Below are 14,783 nucleotides of genomic sequence, written 5' to 3'. Positions count from 1 at the left end.
TCCATTATCGGAAATAGTAAATGATGTCGAAATACTATGATACCAATAGTCAAAACAACATGTCAGCCTTGCTGATGAGTAGAAATCTTTAGAAGCATGACTGCCTATTCTTTAGGATTGATCCAAGCAAATAAACAACCTTTTTTATTTGCTAGATGTAACCTCTGGGTAAATGCAATGATGACTTTTTAGTAATATAAATCCCTGAATTTTTTTTTTTTTTTTTTTTTTTCGGTACGCGGGCCTCTCACTGTTGTGGCCTCTCCAATTGCAGAGCTCAGGCTCCGGACACGCTGGCTCAGCGGCCATGGCTCACGGGCCCAGCCGCTCCGCGGCATGTGGGATATTCCCGGACCGGGCACGAACCCGTGTCCCTTGCATCGGCAGGCAGACTCTCAACCACTTCGCCACCAGGGAAGCCTAGTGACGTATTTCTTAAGCTAAGTCCGAGGAGCAGTAAGCAGTCAATTATTTATATACAATGAATGCAACTCAATTTCTGTCTAGTTAATAACTGTCCTCATTAGTTCCCTTTTCCAAATGGCTTATTAATGTCAGTGGATCCTCATCTCAACCCTCTGCACCTCTGAGGATTCTTCTCAGTCTCTGTTTTAGGAGACCATAATAATGATCATTGTGACATTCAGTGAGCACCACATGCCAGGCTCTTTATATGCATTTCTCACTTAATCCTCAGAATAAACCTGTGAGGTAAGAGGTTTACAGACAGGGAAAAGGAGCTCAGAGTGATTAAGTAATTTGGTTGAAGTCACTCAGCCACAAAGTAGCCTAATGAGATTCAAACCCAGCTCTGTCTATCTCCAAAGCCTGTGCTTTTAAAAATTACTACAGTTTTCTAATATCATAGGCCGGTTCAAAACAGAGATCTCTGTCTCTACTTTAGCCAGACAGGAAATAAAACTACCCCAAATCTATGCCTTGTTAGCATAAAGAAGAAACTACAGTTCTTCTTCTTCTTCTTTTTCCTCCCACTTTGCACACTGCACAGATGTTCTGTGTCCTTGAAGGGAGACCATATCATGGAGGAGAATCTCACGGGGACGTTCATGGAGTTATCTTTAAATCTGTTGCGTTTACAATAAACATTCTCAGAAAACTAGGAATAAAGGGGGAAATTTCTCACTTGGTAAGAACATGTATAAATACCCTACAGCTAACCTCGTACTTAACGGTTAAAGACTGACTTTTTTCCCCTAAGGTCAGGAACAAGTGAATATAAGGATTTATACACTGCTCTTGTTCAGCAGAGTCCTGGAAGTCTTAACCAGGGAAATAAAGCAAGGAAAAGAAGATTCAAGGCATTCACATCTCCTTTTCTGAAAGGAGAAATAAAATTGTTCTTATTTGCAGATGACATGATTGTTTATGTATAAAATCCCAAGAAATCTACAAAAGCCCTTATATAAGAAAGTGCAGTTAAGGTTCCAAGATACCAAGAAGCATACAAAAATCAACTGTATTTCTATATACTGTCAATGAACATGTGGACACCAAAATTAAAAATATAATACCATTTACAATCACTCAAAAAATAAAAAGAGAGATATACTTAAGTGTAAATCTAACAAAACATGTTCAGGACTCGTATGCTGAAAACTACAAAACACTCATGAGAGACACTGAATAAATGGAGAAATATACCATGATCATGAATTGGAAGACAATGTAGGAGTATATCAATTATTCTCACATTGTTATATAGGATTAAACACAATTCCAATCAAAATTACAGCATGATATTTTGTATATACAGACAGGCTTACACTAAAATGTAAATGGAAAGGCAAAGGAACTAGAATAGGTTAAAAATTTTTTTTAAAGAAAAGTGGGAGGAATCACTCTACCTGATTTAAGACTTACATAGCGACAGTAATCAAGGCTATCTCATAATGGTAGATCCATTATGACAAATAGATCCATGAAACATAATAGGGAACTAAGAAGTAGCCCCCATAGAAAGTATGGCCAGATTATTTTTGACAAACTTGCAAAAGCAATTCAATGGAGAAAGGATAGTCTTTTCAACAAATGGTTCTGGAACAACTAAATATCCACATGGAAGAAAAATGAACTTTGACCTAAATCTCACATCATTAACGACAGTGAACCCAAAATGGTTCATAGATTTAAACATAAAACTATAAAACACTTAGAAGAAAACATAAGAGAAAATCCTCAGGGTCAGGGACCTTGTGGCATGTTCTTAGACATGACACTAAAAGCATGATGTATAAAAGAAAAAATAACTACCTGGACTTCATCAAAAGTTAAAGCTTTTGCTCTGTGAAATACTCTGCTAAGAGAATGAAAAGACAAGCTACGGATGGGAGAAAATATTTGCAAACCATCTATCTGACAAGGGACTCATATCTAAAATACATAAAGAATTCTCAAAACTCAATGGTAAAAAAATTAACAATTCGATTAGAGACACTTAAAAGATATGAAGAGATATTTCACTGAAGAGGATATGCAGAAGGCAAACACGTACATGAAAAGACATTTAACATCACTATCGATTTGGGAAATGCAAGTTAAGACTATGATGAGATACCACTACACACTTACTAAAACAGCTAAAATGAAAAACAGTGTTTATGCTAATTGCTGGTGAGGATGTGTCTCATACATTGCTGGTGGAAATGAAAAATGGTACAGCCATGCTGGATAAGTCTGGCAGTTTCTTTACAAACCGAATCTATATAGACACATATGTTAATCCATGCAATCATACTCCTGAGCATTTATCACAGAGAAATAAAAACTTATGTTCACACAAAAACCTGTACACAAATGTTTATAGTACATTTATTTCTAATAGCCCCAAATGGAAACAAAATGTCCTTCAAAAAGTGAATGGTTAAACATAGGTGATACGTCCATACCGTGGACTATTACTCAGCAATAAAAGAACAAGCTAAGGGCTTCCCTGGTGGCGCAGTGGTTGAGAATCTGCCTGCTAATGCAGGGGACACGGGTTCGAGCCCTGGTCTGGGAAGATCCCACATGCCGCGGAACAACTGGGCCTGTGAGCCACAGCTACTGAGCCTGCGCATCTGGAGCCTGTGCTCCAGCAACAAAAGAGGCCGCGATAGTGAGAGGCCCGCGCACCGCGATGAAGAGTGACCCCCCGCTTGCCACAACTAGAGAAAGCCCTCGCACAGAAGTGAAGAACCAACATAGCCAAAAATAAATAAATAAACAAATGTGGGTTTAAAAAAATAAAAACTGGAAATAATAACAGTCCTTTATAAAAAAAAAACAAAACAAAAAAAACAACAAGCTAATAACCTAAATGGATGTCAAGGGCATTACAATGACTAAAAAAAAAAAAAAATCAATTGCAAAGGTCATAGATAAATGATGAAAATTATAGAGACGGAGAACAGATTAGTGCTTTTCGGAGCGTGGGGACGATGGTGGGAGGAGGAATTGTGACTATAAAAGGAGCATCACAAGGGACATCTCTGATGATGGAATACTCCTATATCCTGAGGGCCACACCCAAATCCACACGTGGTAAAATGGCACAGGACTCCACACATGCTTCGTGCCATTCTCTCTACCATTTGTGCATCTATAATTATTTCAAAATAAAGTTTAAAAAACTCTGTTGAGTGAAGTCTGACAGTGGTCTGCCTTTCACAGTCCTAAAGGGATTCCATTGCATTTCTCTTTCTGCTTCAATATTTTAATCCCTTTCAAAATGTTAAAAGGCTCAAAGCCACTGTTTTTATAATTCCTTACTTACAATTTCTTCCAACTTCCTTGGCTGTCAATGAGCTGGGACTGTGGACCAAGCCACAGCTAATTCAGAGAATGGAATGAAATGAAGTGAGAGAGCGCTGAGGCCACGCCCAGGGCTTACCCTGATTTACTACTTGGAGGTACGGGGGCGGGGGAGGCCTCTGAGGGGCCCAGAGTCTCCAGAAGCTCTGGAAAGGGCGAGAGGCCATTGCTCAAGCTGGGCCCTTCAGGTGGCCGTGGCTGCCAGACGCGGAGCAGGTGAAGGTCAAGCATCAGCTCTACGCCCACCTTCCAAACCGCGCCATCAGGGTGGGACACTGCACACACAGTCAGCAAAGGACACAGGGCCCATCGCACTTTGCACTGTGCTCATTCTTACCACATGTGCCAGGGAGACCCAGCACATGCCGGGATTGGTTATTGGTGGCACACCGAGGAAGGCTGGGACTGTTAGCCAGAGGCTGTGCTTTACAAGAGACTGGAGTCCACAGAACAGTAAGGACTTTTGGTGGTGTGAGGGGTAGGGAGGGTCGGGGACTGGCTAGGAAGAGGTCTTACCTCTAAAACAAGGTCTGAATTTTCATGCCTTCCAATCGTAGTGCTTTTATTCAGGACAAAATAGCCTTCTGCACTCTTTAGATAGGCTTTCATATTCTCTGCTTTCCCTATAAAACGTTTTCAGAAAACAATTTTGTTAGAAAAATACAGTCCTCTAATTATTCAATGTCATATTTAGAATGAATGGAATACACCATAATGTCCACAGGAGAAGTCAGCAGATGTAGGAGTGGATAGCTGGATTTAACAATGATCACAATGATAATTCCACACATTTTTAAGACTGTCCTTTTAACAGTGATAGCCGGCATAGATGAGCTTGCTTCTGATCACAAGAGGACATCCTTTATGTAATTCAGAGCACAAACAAGCAATAGCAAAAAAAAACCAAATCTGAATTCCACTGATAACCGCTCTCCACCTCCCATTAAGCTTAGTTTGGGGTTAGTTATCTGACAGAATCAAATACTCAGTGTTACTAACCCACCACTTACTAGCTCTGTGACTCTGGGTGATTTACTTATTCTCTCTCTATGCCTCTGTTTCCTCATCTGTAAAATGGGGCTAATAATACTCTGTATCCCAAAAAGTTTTGTGAGGATTAAATGTGAAGCATCTAGAATGGTGATTGCTACACTAAACACCCAATTGTCCTACTGTGATTGTGACTGTTATTAATCTTGGGCTTCTGAACTTTGACTCAAGAAACCCCAACTTCTACAGAGCTTCTTAAAGTGTGGAAGAGTCAGTCATCAAGGAAATGGGCATTAGAAGATACTTTCTAAGTCACCGCATTCCTTCATATATTTAGGTTGAAAAAAAATGATTTCCAAAGACAAAATATCAAGATTATAGCTTGGCTGTACGGTCAAGACTCTGTACGTATCTTTTCCTGGCATTTTATTAGGAAAATGTCAAACACACAGAAAAGTTGAAAGAAGTGGATGGTGAACTTCTATAGAACCACCACCCAGATTCTACAATCAACATTTTGCTCTATTTGCTTTATCACATATCTACCCATCTATACATTTTATATTTTAATGCATTTCAAAGTAAATCCTATACATGGTTTTAAAATTTATTTATTAATTTTTGGCTGTGTTGGGTCTTCGTTTCTGCGCGAGGGCTTTCCCTAGTTGTGGCAAGCGGGGGCCACTCTTCATCGCGGTGCGCGGGCCTCTCACTATCGCGGCCTCTCTTGTTGTGGAGCACAAGCTCAGTAATTGTGGCTCGCGGGCCTAGTTGCTCCGCGGCACGTGGGATCTTCCCAGACCAGGGCTCGAACCCATGTGCCCTGTATTAGCAGGCAGATTCTCAACCACTGCGCCACCAGGGAAGCCCTATACATGTTTTTTATTATTTATTTATTTATTTATTTATTTATTTATTTTAAATTTTTTTTTTTTTTTTGCGTTACGCGGGCCTCTCACTGTTGTGGCCTCTCCCGTTGCGGAGCACAGGCTCCGGACGCACAGGCTCAGAGGCCATGGCTCACGGGCCCAGCCGCTCCGCAGCATGTGGGATCCTCCAAGACCGGGGCACGAACCCGTGTCCCCTGCATCGGCAGGCAGACTCTCAACCACTGTGCCACCAGGGAAGCCCATATATACATGTTTTTTAAAACATAAAAATTTCAGTGACTTCAGCTGGTTCCAAGATGTTGATGATAATTCACATGATATTGGAATTCTGATCCATCTCAGTGCCATGTCAAAGATAGCCTCTTTTCTTTATTTCCTTTTTTTTTTTTGGCTCTGTTGGGTCTTCGTTGCTGCATGCGGGCTTTCTCTAGTTGCGGCGAGCGGAGGCTACTCTTCCTCACGGTGCGCAGGCTTCTCACTGCGGTGGCTTCTCCTGCTGTGGACCATGGGCTCTAGGTGTGCAGGCTTCAGTAGTTGAAGCACGTGGGCTCAGTAGTTGCGGCACACGGGCCCTAGTTGTGGCTCGCAGGCTCTAGAGTGCAGGCTCAGTAGTTGTGGTGCACTGGCTTAGTTGCTCCGAGGCATGTGGGATCTTCCTGGACCAGGGCTCGAACCCGTGTCCCCTGCATTGGCAGGCAGATTCTTAACTGCTGAGCCACCAGGAAAGTCCCCAAAGTCTCTTTTCAACTGAAAGGTCACTGAAGTGTGAAGTTGTTAAACTGTGGATAAAAACAAAAATCTCTAGGTCTGACCGTAGAGGGTCTCCGGTCTGGCTCTGCTTTCCATCAACATCTCCATCATCATTACATCACTGAATCCCTACTAAGTGCCAGGCACTGGGCTATCCTTTTACACACATGGCCTCTTTTCACCCTCAGAACCACCCTGCGAGGCAGGTGTCAGTACTGTCCCGCTTTACAAATGAGGAAACTGAGACTCAGAGAAGTTAAGGTCACACAGTAGTAAGTGTGTGACAACTCTGAGCCTTTGCATGTAACCAGTGTACAAACCTCCATTGCTGCTGGTGGGGCAGAGTAGGGGTGGGGGAATTGCACTGTCTGCTGACACTTGGCACATGTAATAAAAGAAAGTCCTTGAAACCAGCATTCTATGCTCTGAAAGGAAGACGAGACCCTACCTGGGGGTAAGAGAAATAAAAATAAGCAGCATAGTTTATATTTGTAAACTTTGAGGCCTGTGGATGTCCCACAAATATTGATGCTTTCAGATAATGAGAAATACATTTGATTAAGTTCGCTGTCATGTATACAGGGGAAAAGACATTTCCTCTTCCCAAAGAACCATGCTCTGCTGCCTTCAGTTATTAATCTTCAATTGCAGAGGACCATGTTAGCACGCAACACATTCAAGTCTAATTAAGCTAAAATGGAAACGTCCAAGAAATGTCTCTTCTGCAGGAAAACCACAGGAAAAGCCACTAATCTAAAACTTAAACTTGGATTATGCACATATTTGTTTTTTAGCTCTCACCCAGACGTCCCCAAGGCTGGGGTCTTCTCTCTGCTCAGACGTCCCCCCTCGGGGCAACCACCTGACCACTCTGGCTAAAGGCACCCTCAGTCATGTTATTCCCCTGCTAGTTTTCCCCTGCTGTGTTTCCTTCCTTGTACTTATCATTCTCTGACATGTTCTTGTTCCTTTCTTTAGTTATGCTTGCTGTTGGTTTCTCTTTCACTAACATATATGTTCCTGGAAAACCAGAACTGTGTTCATTTTGTTCAGAAGCAATTCTTCATGGGTATGTTGTGTTTGTACCCATCTTCAGAGCAAAGGCATTGAAAGATTTTGTCCTGCACTCACTTTCCGAGGATGCTTGTATGGCAAACAGCTTGGGAGGATAGAGGTAATGTTTCTAATAAAGATAACGGCTCCTTCTGGGGCAAAAGTTGGGCAGGTTTGCTAGCAGCCCCTTTCAAAGATTGCAGTTTCCTGAGTTTGGAGTTCCTTACCTGGGACACAGACCCACTGTGCGCACAGCATCCACACTGGCTGCTCTGCACCACCCCGAGGGACTTTCAGGGCAACAGGAACCAATGTGCATATGCAGCTCTGCTGCCTGTTATGTCGGCTGTGCTGTGAGTCATCAAGTTCTTTGTTTCTGGCCCAGGAGTCTCTTGTCTTCTGCCAGGAACTATAAGCTGGGCAGGCTAACTTACTAACTTTCAAACAGGGTCAAATGTCAGACCCTTTGCAGTTCCTGCCAGTTCTGTGCATTACCCCTTCTCCAGGGTAGGGGGCGGCGGGGGGGCAGAACCTGACACATAGTAGGTGCTTGGGAAACACTTGCTGAGTGAATGAAAATACAAAGGGCACCTCAAAGCAAGTCAGTACAGCCAGCTGGCTAGGAAGCTTTGATAGTAACTACCTTTCATTTTTCCTGTCAGTATCTAGCTTAGATGACTCCTTGGAAAACCTAAATTCTATCTCTTTAGCTTTTGGATTGGACAATATTTCTCCACCTTCATTTTGCCCTGTGCATCACTTCCTTGCGTGAAAACACTGTCAAAGTAATTTGAATGTGTGGAGCTCTGTGAATTCGTTCTTACTCAGTGCCATGGAGCACCAGCCACAGGAAAGAGCAAAAGGGCTTCAGTCATCTGCGTTCCCCCGACCACTTTGGATGGCTCAGAATTGGGCTATAGGAGCAAACTTTCTTTTGAGGTTTACAGTGGCCTCAAAGTTCCTTAAAGAAGGGGAGTTCAGGTAAGGGGCGGGTGTGTGTGTGTGTGTGTGTCTGACCATTGGGTGGGTGTTGTCCATAAATCAGGGGAAACAGGGGTTCCTCTCTTAATCCCAGCTATACCCACAGGACATCCAAGAGCTGGTGCCCAGGAGAGGCTTAAAGCTCCCGTGCCGCCTCCCTTGGGGGGCGAGGTAGGGGCTGCACTTAGGAAGGAACGGCTGGTGTTGGGGCACCTTTTCTGGGGTGCTCCTGGAGACCCGAGCCTGGATCAGAGAGTTCGGACTCGGCTGGCGCCGGGTCCCCTGCCTATCCCAACACCCTTGACCTCGCAGGGCTGGCCTCCTCCGGCCCAGGTTTCCTCCCGCCGCCTCCTCGCGCGCCGCTCTCACCTGGCCTGAGGAAGAAGCCCACGCCTCGTCCTCTGCCAAGAAGCCCTGACCTCCGCCCTGCCGCCCTCCCGCGGAGTCTCCAGGGGACAGCCCGCAGCCCGTGCGCACGCCCGTCCTTTGTACGAACGTCGCCACGGCAACGCCATTCTGACGGCCGAGCTGGGGAGGGGCGTGGCGTGCGCGGCGCCCGAGGATGAGGGGGAGGTGCGCTGGCAGCACCCGGCCAATTACAGCCCGCTGCAGCGCTGCGAGCCCTCCCCGACCTGCCCCCTAGAGGTCCCCAGCCCCGTTTCCAGGATGGGGAAACAGGCTCAGTGTTCACAGAAGTAGCTCCAAGTCTTACAGCGGGGAAGGAGCAGACTCGAGAATCCTTCCTACTGACCTTAGCTCTAGGCTCGGTGCGTTGAGGAGGGGGTGGTCAGGCGTGGGAGGGTAATGGAGCTGAACCACGAGAAGCCTGGAGGTTGGTCCCCCCCGTCCCACCCGAATCTCTAGTTCTCTCTGTTGTGGAGGAGAAAACAGAGTAAGCTGGGAGACCATCACTTCTGGGGATGGGGGTGGAGATGGGAGATGGGTGCGGTGGAGGGAACACTTCTGAAAGAATGGAAGATTCTCCCACGTGCTAGGGAAGGGGTATTTACAAGCCCACAGCCTTACTGTTCCTGTCCTTCCCTGTCAAAACTCGCGTTTATTCATTCATGTGTTCTTTACTTCTACAAACATCACCTGAGTCCCTACAAGGTCAGACGGTGGCCCCAGTGTTGACCTGGATCAGATCCTTAAGAAATCCCCCCGCACCCCCCATGGGCACGGGGCTGGGGGGATGGAGCGTGTGGAGAAGACATGCAAATGCCAACTATCTCCCCTCACCCCATGTCACCTCTTTTCAGATCAGCCCCTTCTGTCTGGGAGCAGAACAGCCCCGCTGACTACCTACAGAATGCCTCATTTCCCTGGCAGGAAATGACTGACAAGGTGCCCCAAGACAAACTCAAAATATTCATCTGAGAAAGATGAAAGATGGCAGACTCCACTCTAGTCAATTAGAAGAAGATATAAGAGAGAAAAATCATGGAAATCGATATGGGATGGAATATATGGTAAAGATGCTCCCACATGCCTAGAGGCTCTTGGAAATGCACATTCCCTGGCACAGACCTCAGAGATTCTGATTAAGCAGCTCTGGAGCATGGTCCAGGAATGAATTTGTTGCATTCTTGCAAATTCCTTGTGCATTTGTTAAAAGCTTGGCAAAACCTCAGGACTTATTCAACCCTGCAGTTGAATGGCAGAGCCCTCCCAGAACTTTTCCCTAGAAATCTCTTCCAGACCCTCAGTCAGCCTGGAAGGTTCTGCCATTCGACCAGAAAGACCTTAGGAATGTATGAGGAGTGACCACAGAGGCCGGGGCCCTGAGTGGTAACTTCAGAGGAACAGAGAGGGTCAGGCTCAACTCTCCAGGCACATTTCTGCCTCAGGGCCTTTGCAGTTACTGTTTCTTCTCCCTACCAGGCACTTCCCCCAGGGATCTCCTTCAGCTCCTTTAGATTTTTACTCAAGTATCACCCTATTTAAAAGGGTCTTGGAATTCCCTGGCGATCCAGTGTTTAGGACTCAGTGCTTTCACTGCCCGGTTCGATCCCTGGTCGATCCTGCAAGCCCCATGATGCCACCCAAAAAAACAAAACAAAACAAAACACACACACCCAAAAACATGAATAACAAAACAAACACCTCCCTCTATTGCTCTTCCCTTCATCTTACCACTCCTCTAACATGCTATTTATTTAGTTTTCTTCTCTTATTTGTTGTCAGTCTCCCCACTCCCAACTCCCCCCTGCCCCCAACTTAAGCTCCATGAGGGCAGGGATTTTTTTCTCTTTTGTTCACTGCTGTATCACCAGTACCTAGAACAGTGCCTGAATGAACGAATGAGTGAATGAACAGGGGCAGCCCTTGCCACCTGCCCACAGCCTTGCCTCCTGCTCTTGAGCTGCTGAGTTGAACTGTCCTTACCCCAGGACCTAGGCTTCTGTAGCCTTGGCCCTCGCCAGCCCCACCCCCATCTCCATGCTTGTCTTCAATGTCATCAACATGAGCACAGAACAGCAACCCTGCTCACTGCCAGCCAGACCCTATGGAGCCCATTCAGGCCAGCCTGGAGCCGGAGCCGCTCATGGCCCCCTGATAGGCTTGGGAGAGCATATGTTGCCATTAGTCCATCTCTCGATGAGGAAATACTAAACGCAGAACAAAGCTGACATTCAGGCTCACTGGAGCAGAAATTGCCAAATCTTGATTGGATCCTGCCGCTCCCCACAGGATGCCACAGTCATCTCAAAGGGTGTGTGAAAGTCTAAAAACCCAGTTCCATGTCATCCACTTAAATTTCAAAAACAGAAACTAAAATACCCCAATAACTCATGGCTTTATCATAGCATGTCCTGGGCTGAGTGAGAGTTGTACTTTGCAATGATAGGGTGATCAAAATACTGCACCTGGGGAATTCCCTGGCGGTCCACTGGTTAGGACTTGGTGCTTTCACTGCCATGGCCCGGGTTCAATCCCTGGTGGGGAAATTAAGATCCCGCAAGCCACACGGCATGGCCAAAAAAAAAAAAAGAGGTTTCTAGCTTATATGGGCTCCTTGGTGATGCCTGTAATCAATCAATCTTATTGAGCTCTGGGTGGCTACCAAGGCTGTACTGTATCTCAATCAACATCAGGATGCTGGTGTCTGAAAGGCCTGGGTCCATGTCCCAGCTTTGTCATTCCCAGCTGTCCTCCTAATACTGGAGCGAGTGATGTTAACTCCGGGCTTTCCACCCGCAGGGCACTGTCCCAGTCCTTCCTGTGGATCATCTCATTTAATCCTCACCATAACCTGGGGCAGTAGGTGTGTGTGAAACACCTGGAACAGGGAGCTCTGCAGAGAAATGCTCAAAAATGTCGTGACGGGTATTATTTCTATCACATCACTCCCACTTGAACAGGAAAATAGGGCTCAAGAGACATGGAGGTATGTGACCAAGGTGACACAGCCAGAAAAGGATTTGAATCTAGATGACTGTGATGGGAAGGTATTTTCCCCGGGGACCACAGATGACAAGTGTCACAGCCACGAGACACCCATGCTCACCACCTGCTTTTCCTCCGCCCTGAACAATCTGGGCTTCTGGCTGTCCTGAAGTTTTGGCAGTGCCTGCAGCAAGAGGGGGAGGGAGCTGAGGCCAAGAGGGGGTAGCTGGGGCTTGCCAGGGACCTCTCCTGCCACCCACTGGGCTTCTTTCCTGCAGGACCTCTGCCCCATAAAATCTCATTGGGCCGCAGTTACCTTCCCTGGGCTGTCCTTGACTGGGAGAGCCCATCCACTGTGCCCCCTTCCCAGATCTGCTTGTTGTCCCCTGCATTCCAACAAGCAATGAATGCTGGCCTCCTGCCTGGAAGAGGTAGGGAGCTTGCCCAGCCTTTAAGGGGTAAGAGAGAGCCAGGGAAAGAGCTGGAACAGGAGAAAGGGAGTGTAAAAGAGAGAGAGCGCTCGAAGATCAGGAAGTAGCTAAGCTGTTGAGTAGGTGTCAGATGGGAGAGCAAAGGGCCATTGGAGGCTCCACAGTCCATTCATAACCTGACGCTATGGGCTAAGGAAATGCAGGTTTTTATACACACACACACACACAGGTTCACAAAAATAAATTCAAACCACAAAATCACAGCTGGTCACTGAGACCTTCTGCAGCCGTGCTCACCCCCTTCCCCTGTCAGAAAATGAGAAATCACCCAGGTGTTTTCTCAGATAGAGACAAGGCTGGTTGGGACATTCATCTCTTGCAAATCAGAGCTTTGCCAGGGAGCTTCCCTGGTGGCGCAGTGGTTGAGAATTTGCCTGCCAATGCAGGGGACGTGGGTTCGAGCCCTTGTCTGGGAGGATCCCACATTCCGCGGAGCAACTAGGCCCGTGAGCCACAACTACTGAGCCTGCGCGTCTGGAGCTTGTGCTCTGCAACAAGAGAGGCCGCGATAGTGAGAGGCCTCTGCACCGTGATGAAGAGTGACCCCCGCTTGCCACAACTGGAGAAAGCCCTCGCACAGAAACGAAGACCCAACACAGCCAAAAATAAATAAATTAATTAATTTTAAAAAATTAAAACAAAACCAAAAAACTACTCTCTAAAAAAAAACAACAACACAGAAAAAAAAGCTTTGCCAGGGAGGTCAGTCTGTATGTTCTGTTTGAAAACTGCAGATGAAGGGTGCTGATCCCACCTCTGATCGGCCTGGTTTCGTTTGTTTGTTTGTTTTATTCTGTCTGTACCTCACTTCTCTCACCTGTAAAATGGAGGTAATAACAGCATTGACTGGAAAGACCACATGGGTTAATATGTGTGAAGTAGTAAACTGTGCCCGATACCACAGACTCCTTCTGTGAATGTCCGCGTTGCTGTCTGTCTCTTTGCTTGTTTTTGTTGCTTTCTTGATGATGTGGGAGGACAGCACCATCTCAACCCGATCACAGCCATCCTGGGGAGAGCTTTGATTTGCATCGTCTCAGTCCCAACCCAGAGCAAACTTGACCTCAGAACACTCGCATATCATCTTGCTTGTTGCCCAGGGACCTTTCTGGGTGTGGGTGTCAGAGGCAGGCTGAGCTCCCCTGATCGCTGCTAGAGGGATTCTGAGAATCCAGCTGGTCTCTGTGGGGTGGCACCTGCAGGACAACTCCATAAATTCGACTTGCAGGCATCCAGGCAAATCAACCTCCACTACTTCTTTTTTTGAGATTAACAATGAACCATTATGAATGAGGTGAACCAAACTAGCTAATATTTATTGAGGCTTGTTAGGTACCAGCTGCTATGCCATGCACTGTTTTATTTAATTCTTAGCCCAACCCATTTTACAGAGGCGGGCTCAGAAAAGTCAAGTAACTTGCCCAGTTACAAATCTTGTAAGTGATAGGTCCAAGATTCGAACCCTGGCTGTTTGACTCCAGCATATTGTCATTTTTGTAAACTTTTGTTTTCAAAACATAATCTACATCTCGAAAAGAGCACAACTGATAAGTGTACGCTTGAAGAATTTTCACAAAGTGTATGCACCCACCCTAACCAGAACCCAGAACAAGAAGCAGAACATTACCACCCGCCCCCGCCCCTCCGAGAAGACTCCCTGTGCTCACTTCTGGTTAGCCCCTCCCGCTTGTCTCACTTCCAATCATAGATTAGTTCTGCTTGTTTTTGAACTTCATGGAAATGGAATCTTACAGATTCCATTTGCTGCCTGGTTTCTTTCACTCAACTATGTGAGGTTCGACCACGTTGTCTGATGTAGCTGTGGTTCATTCATTCTCACTGCTGCATTGCTTTACACTCCGTTATCTATTCCTGCAGAACAAATTATGGCAAACTTAACGGATCCAAAAAACACACACTTATGTCACAGTTTGTGTGGGTCAGGAATCCGGGCACTGCTTAGCTGGGTTCTCTGCTCAGGGCCTCTCCCAGGCTGCAATGAGGGAGGTGGCCAGGGCTGGGGTCTCATCTGAGGCTCAGCTGGGGAAGGATCCTCTTTCCAGTTCATGTGGTGGTTGGCAGGATACAGTTTCCTGAGGGTTGTTAGTTAGTCTGAGGGCCTCACCTCCTTGCTGGCTGTTAGCCAGAGATCCTGCACTGTTTCTTGCCATGTGGGCCTCTCCATAAGGTGGCTTGCTTCATCAAAGCCAGTGAGAGTCCATAGAGAGAGTCTCCAGGCAAGATGGAAGTTACAATCTTCTGTAACATAATCACAGAAATGACATGCCCATCACCTTTGCAGCATCTACTGATTAGAAATAAGGTACAGTTCTGCCTACTCTCAAGGGGAGGGGACACAGAGGTGTGAACACCAGGGATAATTGGGGGCCGTTGTGTATGCCTTTTGGTCTGCACATGTGCACATATCTCT

At 46.2% G+C, this 14,783-nt stretch overlaps 2 protein-coding genes across 2 annotated transcripts in view; one reads left to right on the top strand and one right to left on the bottom strand.

Annotated features, from left to right (window-relative positions):
* Nucleotides 1–4,419, bottom strand: part of LOC309808006 (forkhead-associated domain-containing protein 1-like) — a gene marked incomplete at both ends in the record, with an annotated part of 84,571 nt that extends 80,152 nt beyond the window's left edge. Inside the window, one exon of the mRNA XM_082628015.1 lies at nucleotides 4,327–4,419. Within this exon, the coding sequence (XP_082484141.1) occupies nucleotides 4,327–4,419 (93 nt within the window). The remainder of the gene's footprint in view (nucleotides 1–4,326) is intronic.
* The window catches only part of LOC309808830 (forkhead-associated domain-containing protein 1-like), a gene marked incomplete at both ends in the record, with an annotated part of 1,104,685 nt that overhangs the window by 308,026 nt on the left and 781,876 nt on the right, over nucleotides 1–14,783 (top strand). The window lies entirely within an intron of this gene.

This window comes from Mesoplodon mirus (genome assembly GCF_964341445.2).
Source record: "Mesoplodon mirus genome assembly, chromosome: 7".
Lineage (NCBI taxonomy): Eukaryota > Metazoa > Chordata > Mammalia > Artiodactyla > Ziphiidae > Mesoplodon > Mesoplodon mirus.
The sequence above is the reverse complement of the archived record's forward strand: the minus strand, read 5'-3'. Positions and strand labels throughout refer to the sequence as shown.